Source organism: Poecile atricapillus, chromosome 4 (genome assembly GCF_030490865.1).
Source record: "Poecile atricapillus isolate bPoeAtr1 chromosome 4, bPoeAtr1.hap1, whole genome shotgun sequence".
Taxonomy (NCBI): domain Eukaryota; kingdom Metazoa; phylum Chordata; class Aves; order Passeriformes; family Paridae; genus Poecile; species Poecile atricapillus.
In genome coordinates, this window is record NC_081252.1 from 56,456,930 (window position 1) to 56,471,371 (window position 14,442).

General features: G+C 33.6%; 1 protein-coding gene across 7 annotated transcripts in view; it reads right to left on the reverse strand.

Moving 5' to 3' along the window:
* PCDH7 (protocadherin 7) overlaps positions 1–14,442 on the reverse strand; it is a 265,534-nt gene that overhangs the window by 241,620 nt on the left and 9,472 nt on the right. The window contains exon 2 of one of the 7 annotated variants that reach the window (XM_058838425.1): positions 8,456–8,583. The exons of 5 other annotated variants lie outside the window; for them this stretch is intronic. In XM_058838425.1, the coding sequence (XP_058694408.1) occupies positions 8,530–8,583 (54 nt within the window). In that variant the 3' untranslated portion in view covers positions 8,456–8,529. Of the gene's footprint in view, positions 1–8,455; positions 8,584–10,543; positions 11,234–14,442 lie in introns of those variants that run through there. One more of the 7 variants, XM_058838426.1, reaches the window with a different exon arrangement.

A 14,442-nucleotide genomic window follows, 5' to 3' on the forward strand; every position in this document is an offset into this window, starting at 1 on the left:
ACCACTGCCTAGGAATCATTCCCAATCCATAGTTTGAACACAGTCATTCTGTTCTGAAAGGCAAGAGAAGCATGGCAGCCAGTCTGACAAAGAAGAGATGTGATCCTATGAATTAAATTATGTTAGTTAAATTTTTTTTTTGGCATAAAAATGTAAAAAACTAAAAAAAAATAATTCTGCAATAAGGTTTCAAAATGTCTGCTGCAACCATAGCATTAGCTATCTGCCTAGTACCTGGGGATAAAAGCAGCAAGTAGACATTGTCATATTTTATCAGTGTACCTGCATATTTATGTGAAAATGTGACCTGTATTTTTCCTTGAAATACTGACTAATGCCACAGTTCACATGCATAGAGAGACAAAAATCAAAGCCCAGCATATAAAGTCAACGTTTAATAAAAAAATTGAAACAAATTACATATATCACTGGTTACTTTAAAAGAAAGCAAAATCTCTACCTTTCTTCTACCAAGATAGTATCAAAATGAAATTCTACACTGATATTACACTGCAGGGTACTAAACAGAACACATAAGGAAGATTGTCCTCAAGTAGGTCTCATGAGAGGATAAATACTGAAAGTGCAATGAGCAATACACTAACTTCTCTGGCATCCTCTGGGAATGTGATAACTTGGAAGAGACTATGCTGACATTTGTAACTCCTTATCACAGATACTCTATTAACTGTTCTCTTCTACTGGACTTTGTCTGCTGGGATTACTGGTGAAGAATGGGATACTCTTGAGTATATCACAGTGAATTTCGATCACTTACAAAAGCCAGCAGACAGACTCTTACATAAGGTACTTGGTCCCTGATCACTTTCACAGCGGTTGAATCAAACACTTATAGAATATAGAATATGACTTGCCAGAGTGTTTCCTTAGGTAGGTCAATGAGAATTTTTATGTTAAAAAATTTTAAATCGTCAAAGAAATATCAAAGTACAACACTTTTCAGTAGCGGCTAGAAATTATGAATTATTATGAAAGTAATGAATTATTTCAATGCCTTGCACTAACACTGTACCACCAGCAACCAATGAAACACAGCAGTGATGAACTAGTGCATAAAATTTTAGCCCTGTGCTCAGGTATATCATGCTTCTTAAAACAAAACAAAAACCACAAATTAAAAAAAAAACAAACAGGGAGTACCCTGCCTGGTGATCAAGTAACATCAATGTTCAGTCCTATAAAATATTAGTGTAAATGATGTTGAATACAATTATAAAAACACTCATACTACAAATCCATTCAAACTCCTAATCTCTCTATTCTGAGATATTTCTCATGCTTCTTTTTAATGCAGACAACCATTTAACTTTGTTGTTTACATCATTTGAGTACTCTTCTTTAAAATAACACATTTTGCATGAATGCCATGTTTGATTAAAAAAAATAAGTTTTAAATGGAAAAATATCTATGTAAATATAAAATTAATACACTTCTAATACATATGGTAAATAATTTTTTTCTTCTAAATTATCCACTAAAAGAATTGAAATGTTATACTGAAATAACTGTTAAATAAAAATAAATGTTATACTGAAATAAACTAGCTTATATGCATGTGGAGATGCTAAATCTCAAAAAGTTCCTTAATTTATTAGCTAATGGCAAAAAATCCAGGGTAATAACTTTTAAAAATATATTTTATTCCTTTTCTAATTAAATTATTAAATTATTATCATAGTTAATTATTTATATAATTAAATATATTTATTTATAATTCTATATTATTAATATTTAAATTGTAATGCAGAATATAAATTAAACATTGCAGAATAATAATTAGTTGTATAAAGTAAACAAAATTTTTTAATTACATCAGAGGTGCCAAATTAAAATCACCTTTTGATTATTATTGGACAAAACATTAAGTAGTGAAAAACATGGTTTTTAAGTATTGAAAATAACTCTATTGATTTAACAGTAAGTCTAAGAATAAACAGCATATAAAAATATCAACTCGAGGTCCCGTAAACACAATATTCATCAGAGTATGTAGGACGGTGCCTTTTATTTTTTTCTGTATGTTTCACACACAAACTGTGTTTCTTTGTTTTTAGAAATGGGAGATAAAAATACTAAGCCACTGATACACTGGTGTTTCCTTTCAAAATACATGCAGTTCAAGATCAGAGAATGGAATAGAAAATATCTCTTCAAACCACTTTGAAAATCATCTTCACTTTACAAGTCACCTCCCCCCAGCCTGAGTGACAGACACAGCTCTGTATCAGCAGTGCACCACTCCCCAAATGGTCTTTTGCTAGAACAGAAGTCAAGCCTGCATTAAGGCAATAGCTTGGAGACAGGCAGAACTAAATCTTCAATGACTTCTCCAAAATCCACTAAACCAGGCACTAATAACATAAGAGTGATGACATTTCTAATTATGTGCTCAGTCTGGGTCTTTGCCTGTTTTATGTCTCTATGACAAATCCAGGAGAACAGCAACCAAGACATGGCCTTACAAATTTTTGCAGTGATTGGCACTAATGTCCTGTAATGTTAAAGAAACCAGCCACAGGAAGTAATTACACAGTTTATAAAATTCTTTTTATCAGATTGTGTTCTATAGACACCAAAAAATTCATAGACTAGACCTAAAACATTTGTGAAAGCTGACTAATAAGAGGAGCTTGATTTGTGTAATATAACCATGTCTATGTGAGAAATACATTTGAAGAAATAAGGGTTAATAAAGGGTCTATAGGTCATGTATAAGCAATTATAATATAACAACCACATCCTGGTATCCTGCATAACTTGTGTGAAATGAAATATCTACAGAATCTGTTGTAAGAACCGTGGTACTGAGTTACTGCTTCTTACCTTAGACACTGCAAGAGTCTAAGGTAAGTCACTGTGACGGTCACTGTCTGTCACAGCATCTTATTCTTCACAAAGACATATCCATTGATGGACCATATAGCCCTCATCTGCAGCTTGGCAGACGTTTATCAAGGACATATAAATCCATCCTAGTTGGATGGATCTCTCTAAAACATTTCAGCTAAAATTCCTGCCGCACCTGTCTCCCTTTCTCCCTGTCTCCCTGTTCAGCCACTATATTTCTGTGTGCCAATATTTCCAAGTTCATTTGTGATTTTTTCATTCTAGTGAAAAAAAAAATGCATACTTTTCATCTTCTCACTAGAATCTCCTTGATCTGCCTCATGACTTTTTCTACCTCATAAACATCAGCTGCTTCTCAACAAAGAGAGAACAGGAATAACTTTGTACAGACACAGATTTTGGGAATATATTCATCTGACACTCAGAACACTACAGTTCTGTTTTCAAGCCTAAAGCTTTGTTAGAACACCTGCACTACTATTTTTACTTCACATTGTATTTCTACAAGTATATTATGTATTTTAAGGATAAAGAAAGATCAGTGGCAGAAACAGTTTTTATAAAGTTGCCATATAAATACCACTGAATAAATTATAGCAAAACATTATATTGTGTTATCACAAACCCAGGACAGTGTTTTGTTCTAACAGACAGTTGTCACAAAGTACTTTTCAAAAAAAACAGGGTTAATTTTGCAAATTTATTTTAAAAGGAATTTTTATTTCTTTGAACTTCCTTAAATTACCTTTCCAATTTCTTTGAGTTTGTGGTTGTTGTAATTATTAAGTTTTGGATATGCCCATTGCTAACATTTCTAACTCATTATTGTTTCTCTTTTTCTCCCTGAAGAGGCTCAACTTATAGGAAAAGTTACCAAACCTCTTTCATAATCTTCAGCACCGACACTATGATGAAGAAAAAAACAGGGCATTATTAAAATCTGATGTTCCTACAATGTCAACAAAATACAATCCCCATCTTTGGCACATTTATATACAACTTCTATGTCTGTATCATGATACAAAATTTATCTACCTACTATTTTTTCTTGACTATTATGGTTCAAGCTGTATTTGTTAGATAAATGCCAAATAGAGGACAAAACATAAAACAGTTTAAGACACTGTGGCTGCTGCATGTTATCTTAGTTATTAGAAAGGCTATAAATACTTTCTAGAATATCAGTTTGCATATTCCCCACTTTCTAGGCTTAGATAGAGAGAACAGAATCCATCAATGTTATTTATGACATGTGATGAACACTACAAGTCTTTTTTTTCTTTTTAATTAACTTTGATGTTTACTGACTATAAAAATTGCCTAGGGCAAGAGGACAAAGCAAAGCATCAAAACTCTGCAAATGTGAGGTGAAATTAAAGCATGCATATATCCTGGTGGTGACAAATTCACAGTCTCCTGTATCATCATCCCATAAGTGCTTTAATTTCCATCATTTATACTTTTTACTTAAAATAAGAAAGGTAAAGAGCTAATTTCTAATGTGTAGAAATAATGATATGACCAGTATTTGGAGAGAGTATCTATAGAGCATCTGCATTTTGTCTGCTTTCCTAGTTCCCCCAGTCATTTTCCACATTTTCAGAAAGCACATACAGGCAACAGGTGAGAGGGCAGAAGGATGCATAGCTACACCCCTTTAGGAGACCTAGTCCCTGTGTTCTGATCACCTGCTTCCACTACCAAATTCATTTGTCTGTGTTCCAAAAGTCAAAACATATAGAAATATCTTAAAATATTTTTATTATAGATCTGTGTCATCATATGTATAGATGAAATATACCACCAAAAAAAGTCAAAAATTAGACTTGCTTTTGAAAAACCACAGGGCGGCTGGAATCTCAACCCATATGGGTGACCTAGAAGCCACCAAAACTACTCTTCTGCTATGGTCAGTGGAGAGAGGACCAGGAGACAGGACATAGCTAAAGGGGGGAGGAGAGCTTGACTCCTTAGGGCATCTGTTCCTCTTCATGTGAATTATTCCCTAGATAAATAACTTGGACTAGATGACCAGCAAGCTGAAGTGAGATAAATTGCTCTAAGGGCTAAAATACACCTTTAAGTAACAAACTTTAAAATATAGGTTCTTCATCATAATTGGCATTTTCACCTCATTCTTGTCAGGAAACCAAAATCTGATATACATATAAGAATGTAACAATTTTTTTGTTGATTGAAATACTTTCATAGAAATGAGTTAAACAGAATTCCATCCAAATTATTTAAATCTTTTCAAGGGAACACAGAGTTAGACTAATAAAGGGAAATTTTGAAAACCTGATCCCTCTACAGTCAATATGTATGAAGTTAAGCTTATTTCAATAGTACTAAATAAGGCCAGTGTTTTCTAATATTAGGATAGAATATCTACTATATTCCAATAATTAAACACAAACTGAATATATAAAGAAGGTAGAGATCTATTATCCTACTATCGACATCAGTAAATAGGAATTTAATTCTGATGTACTAAAATAAAGTTAAACATAAAAGAAATTTAGTAAGACACTATGTTCTCAAGAGAACCAAATTTAAACTCTGTTAAGATGATCCATTACAATTCATACTTCAGTGTATTGCAAGCCATCTCTATAAACATATATGAGATACATCATCTCACCAGGGTAATTTCAAACTGTCCTACAAAATGTGTTCCAACATTTCTAAGAGCTGAATACAGTAACCTAGCAATTTGTGCTTGTTTGCACTTCCCTTAGGATGTACAGCACAACCAGATCAGAGAACCTGACTCTCACAACATGTTGGACTCCAACTTGCAGACTAGAATCCAGGGTGTGGACAAAATTCTGCGTGCAACAAGAACACTGGTTCATTTACTGACCTCTCTGAAAACTTGTAACATGATCATGAAGCAAAAAAAATGTTATTATCTGCTTCCTATTGGACAAGAAACAAGAAGGGTGATATTAAGGGCATGTCTATAATAAGACAGACCTGAATATATCTTAGAGGACACTTATGACAGCACACTGTTAACAAGGTTCTGTATTTCTCACATGGATTCCTTCTCATGCAGATTCTTCCTCTGCTCTCCTTAAATACAAATGAGAATACTTGATTTAAAAATAAAATAAAAATTTAACCTCCACACATCTTGACATGATTTCATTATTTTACAGTTATAATAGTAATGCATTTATCTGCCAGTCATCATGAAACATCTACTATTTAGATCTACTCTAAGACTTTGAACAAATTTAAGCCCAGGGCATAGAAAGAGTGTGATAATTCTGCACCATACAGTACTACATCATGTATTAATGTAATGAACTAAATTTTATTACTGGATATTATGCACTGTGGATAGTAGTTTGCAATGATTTTTATTACCTCTGCTCCATACTTTAGATGCTAAATATTTATTCAGCTTAAACTCTAATAATAGGTCATCAGAGTGTTTCTATTACTTTGTCTGTACCTCTCTTTTCTTTCTATGCCTGTAAAATGCCAACATATAATTTAATAATGAACTGCCAAGAAGATAGGTAAATGTTTACCCAGAATTTTCCAGTCTGAATAGCTTTCTTTTAAATTCTCTTAGCCTCTTTTAAGACTGTGTGATAAACCCTTAAATTCTCTTAACCCACTCTAAGGCTGCGCTATAAACCATGAATCTATTCATAGCTTGGATCATTAATGAGTAAGTATATTCCTTCCTTTAAAAAGAACTGGCAAAGGCGTAACATTGCCTCATTTTCCCCCTTCACTGTCAATTACACACAAAGTCACAGAATAAGCTTCTCACAAATCAGGCTTCCTAGCTCTTGAATTATGGAAAAGTAGAGAACATGGGCACTATTTCATTTGTGCTCAAAATACTTAAGCCTCTTTTGGAAAGAAAAGGTTTCATGAAAGACAGAGGATTAGTCATAAAACTGACATTGTCTGTGTTTGTTCTCCACAGCATAGGTCAGCCATAGGTGTTTGCCAGACTGACTGTGAATTTGACTAGGGGTATTGATTCATGGAAACAGAAATCAGACTGAGTTGGGGAACAATTTTGCAGGTTTGGGTTGATATGGGGTTTTTTTGGTGTTTGTAGGGTTTTTCTTCAATTTTTTTTTTGTTGTTCCTTTGGTTTTATTATTATAACAAAAAGAAATCCCCTCTTCAGGAAAACAGTATCCAAGAAATCATACAGACATGTTGTTATTCCATGGGACAGGGAAAATCTGTAAATGAAGATCTTCACTGTCTTCACTGTCTTACCTTTCACCATATATGCTCAGATCTTCAAATATTTAAGGTTTTAGAATATAATTTAATTATTAAAAATAAAGAACACCAAAAAACCACAAAAACAATAAAAAACTGACAGTAAGATATGTATAGATCTACAACTCCTTCTATAATCCAGTCAAAGGAACAAAATTGAAATAATATTCAGTCTCCACATTTTCATAACATTTGATCTTTTATTGTGGTATCTGACTCTTATGGTATTAGAAAAATAAACTGGTTTGGTGGGAAGAACAGAGACTGAAACAAAAATACAAAAATCTTCAGCCTTCTCCTGGGACGATAAGACTATAAATGCAGAGCACAAAGCTGGGACTAGAGAACAGAGAGTATAGGAGTCCATGATATATGTGAGTGAAATTCTCATTATGTCAGCATATGTATTCTACTGCCTCCTCACTAAAAGTTCTCTGTCCAAAACTCCAAACAATTTTGCAGATTGATTTTATTTAGCTCTCAAAACAGCTTTCCATAAAGCAAACATATAAGTAAATATCTTAAGGTTCACTAGGTTAATTTTTTAAACCAGAATCTTCCTATTTAAACAAAAGAAAAACAGGGGGAAAAAATATTTTGAAAGCAATTTTTCCATCATGGGTTCTCTTTATTTTATTCCTTTGTATCTCAGTAGTAGTTATTTAGTCTTTGCTTCCTGTAAAGTCCGTTCAAAATCATTCCAAATATAAACATAGCAAAAATAAGTAGGCAGTCTTACAAAAATAGAAAGATTAAATTTTCCTATCTGCCCCAGTGCACTGCTTTTGATGAAGATGATGAGGAAGGTAGAGAGCATAATTTTTTCTTGACAAAGTTATATGCAAATGTTAATTAATGAAAGACTTTGCCAGAATATAGAGTGTTAAATGATTAAAAACTAGATTTTCTTCATTACAAAGGAAATTCTAGAGTTAAAGAAAAATTAAAATGACAACTCCAACTGTTCTCCTTTTCTATGAGAAAAGTCTTGCACAAATGCTAGGCCTTTCCTTTGGGAGACAAAACAAATACCTACAGATTCATGTTACAGGAAAAAAAAATCAGGATTTCCTTTTCTCATGAGATCTTTCCTTTTCCTCCTCCAGATTACAGGCTTACAATGCCTTAAACATGGGATGTACATTACAATTTATCACAAATGTACCTCACTCAGTAGCCAGATTGTCTAATTACTGAGCCAGACATTCAGTAAGAACATATACCTCCTGTATTTGCAACTTTTCCTTATTAATCTTGCAATGAACTGTAAGTTGTTGACTGCATCCTATAAAACCTGTCTTGTAAATAATCAAACTGTTGTCTCTATAGGTTTTATAAAAGTTTGAAGTGAATCTTGATTATGTTAAAAATAGGAAAGACAGCAAAATGTTTTCTTCAGAGATTCAAGGACTCTGAGACATGCCCTTGGTCCAGATTAGCATGGCTTTGATGATGTCCTGAAAATGTGAAAAAAATTACCAGCTCAGTGAGGATTTCAGAAAGGCTGAAGATTAATTCCCTAGAATGATAAAGATTAAAAAACGAAGTACTAACATTTCTAGACATGTTCTTACTCAATTGCTTCCCTTTCTACTGTATAACTTAGGATTTATTTTCTCTTTTATAACTTTGAAAATTGAGCATAAATATTACAGATGTGGTTTCAGATTTGAAATGCTCCTATTACCTTTGAATGCTGCAATCTCAAAATGGAAGACATGATCTCCTACATTTTGATTTACATAGAAGTAGTTGGGGAGTATACTTTTAGACAAACTTGTTATTTAGACTTTAAGTGCTAGATAACTTTAAAAAATGCTTTAAAACATTCTGAAAAGTCCTTCTGACTTTTATTAATGCCAAACTTGCTATAGCATTTGCTGACCTTTCATAAAGGACCTTTCCGTATGTGATTGCATGTTGTATATACAATAGCATTCTGCACAAAACTCCTGGATTCCCTCAGCTGTGTACATGTTGAAGAATTCACTAATGTTGGTAAGAGCTACACATTTCATTATGCACAAAGAAACCTTCTCAAGCATACTCATATTAATGTTAAATTGCTAATTGAAAAAGATCATTAGCAGTTAACAGGAAAATGTTCACTAACTTTCAGTAAAGACAAGACACATTTTATGACTTCAGGTTTTCTGACCATCTCTTACACTGAATTTATCAAGCTCACAGTGATAAATGCATGTTGTCATAATCCTTCACTGTCACTATGTACTGCTGCCCTAACAGCATCCACTCTTGTAAAACAGAATCGCAATCAAAAAGTTCAAAATTAATAGCTGTGAAATCTCAAGCACTCATAAGCATGTGTTTTTATCACTTCCATGCTCTGCAGATCGGGTGCTCTTGTTATTTATTATTTGTGACAGTGAACAATTCCCACTTGCTTTAGTGAAAAAAGTGAAGAGCTGTTTGCATAACTAGCAAGGTGAAAAAAAAGATTTGAAACTGTTGGAATCATTTCACAAGAACAATGTACACAGCCCAGAAGACAGTTTTCTTCCAGAACACTGTAATGTGCTGACTACAGACAGTATTTGCTATTCTACCCTCTATGTATGCCTTGTTTAAAAGCAACTTTTACAGTGTGTTCTGTATTTGTGAAGCACCTGAAATGATGCAGTCTTGATACAGTACTGGGGCTGCTGTGTATTTAATCACTCTCATCAAGTTCACGCTGGAAAAATGTGAATATTCATAATGTCTTAATAATGTAATCAGCACATGTGCTATACACCGTTAGTATGCGATCTGCAATTGATCCAGAGAGAACTCTGGCACCCACACCCCTAACAGTTAGTCCACACACACCAAGAGAGGGTGAAGCACTACTTCCTGCTGCTGTTTGTAAGGCATATTTCTCAATCCCTGAGATAAGCCATAGAATATGTAATATTACATGTAAATACTTCCTTAAGTATCAACAGTACTTTATCTTCTAAAGAAGCAACTATTTTAAGAGGAGAAGCTAAAGAGAAAAGCATGGCTATAATGTTTCCCTTGAGATTTCTCTTTTATGCATTTCTTTTCAGAAATTAAACATGAAGGTAGTATCTCCAAACAACACATATTTCCAATTAAAAAGTAAAGGTTAAATATGGGAACTGCAACAAAATTACTCCATCTGATGTAATATTAACATACAGGAAAATCTATCATAGAGGAGAACAGTGAGTAAGATTTGCCTGTGGGCAGTGCTATTATCAGTGCACAATTAGTTGCAGATTGGAGACACTAGCCTTAGATCTGTTCTCAGGCCTGTAATCTGTTTCCTAGCTGATTGAAAACCAACAGCTCTTGATGAAATGCTATTTATTTAGCTACTGACAATTTGATTAAATGTAAGGGTAATAATAAAACTAGTAATGTCCAACACAACATGAAATCGTTTAGTTCATATTTTAATTGAGACATTTCAGGGAAGGATAGGAAATTATGAAATGAGAAAGGATACATTACATGAGAAGCTTTTATGTCAAAGTCATTTTCTTTAGTTTAAAAAAAAACCCGTATTGTAAATGCTAAAAGGAAGTCTTTTCTACTGTCAATTACTATAAACCCATCACAAAGTATGAATACTTAGTCCTTAATGCTAAGTCTTTCAAATCCTTAGACTTATTTAATTTATTTTTTTCTTTGATAACAGATGGATTTTCTTTTATCCTTAGTAATTTGCATCAATAGTAGATCATGAAGTCTTATAAATATATAAAGCCTTTTAGAAACATTTGGTAGATTGATGCTTTAGCCAGCCCTTTCATATTTCTGTAACATTAATTCTCCAGGAAGTTTACCATATAATTTAAAGAGTTCAGTCCCATCATATATTTAATTAAGAACTAGTATAGAAAAAATACATATATTTAGTATTCAAGTTCCTAGAAAGGTGCACTAATGTGCAGTATTAGAAAGTCCAAGATAAATTTTCAATTCATTCAGCAGCTTCTGAAGGGCCAACTGAATAAAACATCACCCAGTCTCCTTGAATATGAGACCATAAGTGATAAAACATTTTGCAATATAATGAAAACAAAATCTTCTTAATTTATGCTGCACAGAGGAATTTCACACTGGTTCTTATCTTCTCATCTGCATTAAAGAACAAACAGGAAGATCCAGAATATTAGCAACACTATAAATAATTATTTAAAAAACCAATGTTGCACAAAAAAGGATAAAATATATAAGTGTCTGGTGATCTCTGCACAGGATGGAAAATGCAGAGCCATTTTGTAAACACTTGCACAAGTTTCCTTTCCTTCTAAACTAGAGCAGTCTTGCATTTTTTTTTTTAATTCTTGTATAAAAGCACAGAAAAACACCACAAGCAGCAAGTATTTTAGTAGCATACCCATTGTCTCTATCCATGAAGCTGGTGAATTTAAAGAGAACTAATTACTGTGGAGCACCAAGCCCCAGTGATTTCATGTCTGCTCAAAGATCTGCCAGTGCCAGGACTGAACCCACTGAGTGAGCCCACCCACTACACAAACCCACAAACCCTGGTGAAACACCTACCCTGCCTGGGTGGTAATTCTCTGTCAGGCTATAAAGTGTTACTCAATTCTGCACTGTAGTTAGTTCAGATGTGTCATACTAATCTGTTTCATATGCATATAGTAACAAATAGAGCAAAATACATGACCCAGACTTTGTGTTTTTCAATTCCTTGGAAAAACACTCATATTTTAAAGACTCTATGAAAACAGGTACTGCTCTCTGCTTCATCCTGCTGTCACTTTTACTCATCAGAATTATTACCTGCTCTAGAAATAGCTGAATTTTACTCATATTCAGAAAAATCCCATTAAAATAAGATGGAATCATTTTCTGAATAAAATTAAAATTCAGGGCCTTAAGTTGCAGGAAGAAAAGTAAAACATTCAGTATATAGTCAGAGGAGCCATCTGAGTGAATTTTCTAAATTTATTAAAGTGTGACAGATCTTACCCAAGATCTGGGCTGAGGTTCAGAGGCTGAGCATGTAGTGCCATGTTAAGTAGGTATTTCTAGTTTCCAATGCAATTATTCCCTCCATATAAGAACCCACAACACTGATACTTGAAAATTCAACAAATATTTCTCTCCCAAGTAAATCAATGACTGTTCTTCTGTAAACTTGTTTTGCAATTGGAATATAATTACATGCTCACTGAAAATAGCACTTTTCTAATCCAGCAGAATGATGGATATCCTCTCTCACTATCACACAAGGCACACGTTATGTCATTATAACCAATTTGGAATACATGGATGGAGATAAGGAAACTGATTAACTATTTCATTACTCATATTTTATGACAATGTAACTCCACTTAGAGCAGTTGTGACATGATGAGATCAGATGTCTGTTGAAACCAGCAAAACCATAAAACTTATGAATAGCAAAGGTGTAAAATAGAGGCTTAAAATATCACTGTGAAAATATTAGGAGCAGATGAGCTAATGCTTTAGTTTTCTGTTGGTTTTATTATCTGTATTTCCGCTTTTGTCTTTCACCTTTGGAAAGACTGCAAATTACAGAAGTATTTTGTTTTGTGAAATCTAGTGTTTTAAGTTACAATAAACTAAGCAGATTTTCCTAAGCAAATGGCCAGATTTCATCTGAAGCAAAGTTTTGCATTATGAAATTGATAGGAACTTTTAGGCCAAGCCTTACTTGTAAATATACCTATGAGGGGTAACACATAGCTCCATGAACAAACACCATGACCTGCTGGGGACCAAAAAAAGTAGCTTGACATATGTAGTACTGCTGTACAATTAGTTTGAGCAAGAATGTGTTCGATACTAAAATCTTACTTTTTTGAAGTGTCATTAAAGCCATATCATTTCCAGACCCTTTTAGAAAAATAACTTTACATTTGGATGTAAAACATGATGAAAACCTACTCTGTTATTTTACAAATTATATACTGATAAATATACTGATATATTATTATATGCTGATAACTTAAATGCAGGGGATTAATATCCAAACTGATAAATTTGGGTTCTTTATCTATATTTTATTTTAAAATGAAGCATTTTCTGAATATTACAACACCTGATACTATTTACTGCAGTTAATACTAGTTAAATTCTATTGACTATACTGGAATTACCTGTAGTTTCACCTGAGATAAACATCAACCTGAGAGGTCTGACAATGAATGGAAATTCAGTTAATTGCTTATATCTGATCAGATCTCTGCACATGCAGATTCTGTTCTATTAATTGGCATGTGTATGGCACACACATTTGAAGATTGTGCTGAAATTCTCACAGGAAAAATAATTTTCAGCCCTGCCAAAGTGCACTACGTGCACAGAGTGCTTAATTTTATTTTAAGTATTGTTCCTTTAAGTAAAGCAAAGGATTCAGTGATTGCTTTTTCTGTTTGGCCTTGAGCTGCAGCTACAGAAGAGTGTCGCAGAAGACACCCAGTTCTTGTGCCACACACCCTGTGCGTGCAGCTCTGTGCAGATGGCACAGGAACTTTCAGGTACCTAAACTGACTTTGGGATGCGCACCCTTAGATAGCTGAATCATAACCAGAATGTCATGACAGTCTCCATAACTTTCTTTAGCTCATTTTCCAGCACAACACTGAAGTCAGAAACATAATTCTACCCTAACTTGTATGCCTTTTAAAAGCATTGTCCTGATGAAGGTTTTTGGTTTTTTTTTATCCAAGGAGAAATCTCTGTGTTAAACTAATTCTGCCTCTAAAGATTTGGTATCCAAACGAAGTAGGGGCTACTTCTCATGTTTTACACTGATCCAGGGCTGAAGAGACCTTGACATTTATACATGGATAAACAGAATAAATTACAGTAGCCACTCCTTTTCTCTTTCAGAAGTGCTACAGAAGATAAAACATTTGACATATAACACACAATAAATTTCCTGGCCCCGACACCAGTCAAGAATATAATTTTCATGGAGTTTATGGTAGATTCTTCATAATCATCACATGACCATGTAATTCAGGAATTTTTATCCTGTCCAGTGGCAATTTTTTTTTTAACTGGCAAGGTGGTACCATAAAGGAATTTGTTCAGATGTGACTGGAAGATAATATTTTCTCTGAATTTTTGGCAGGTGGAAGCAGTATTTCTTCATTCTGGTTCTATCTATGAGCAATTTTTAGCCTCAGCTAGTACCTACCTTCTGTACCTAGCCTTAAAAACTAATTTTACATTATCCATAATTATCTGTTGATAATAAAAGACCTCTTATTGAACAGATTGATAAATACCAATTTTATTGCTTCCTAATACTGCAAGAATGATATTTGTAAGCACACATTCCTTTC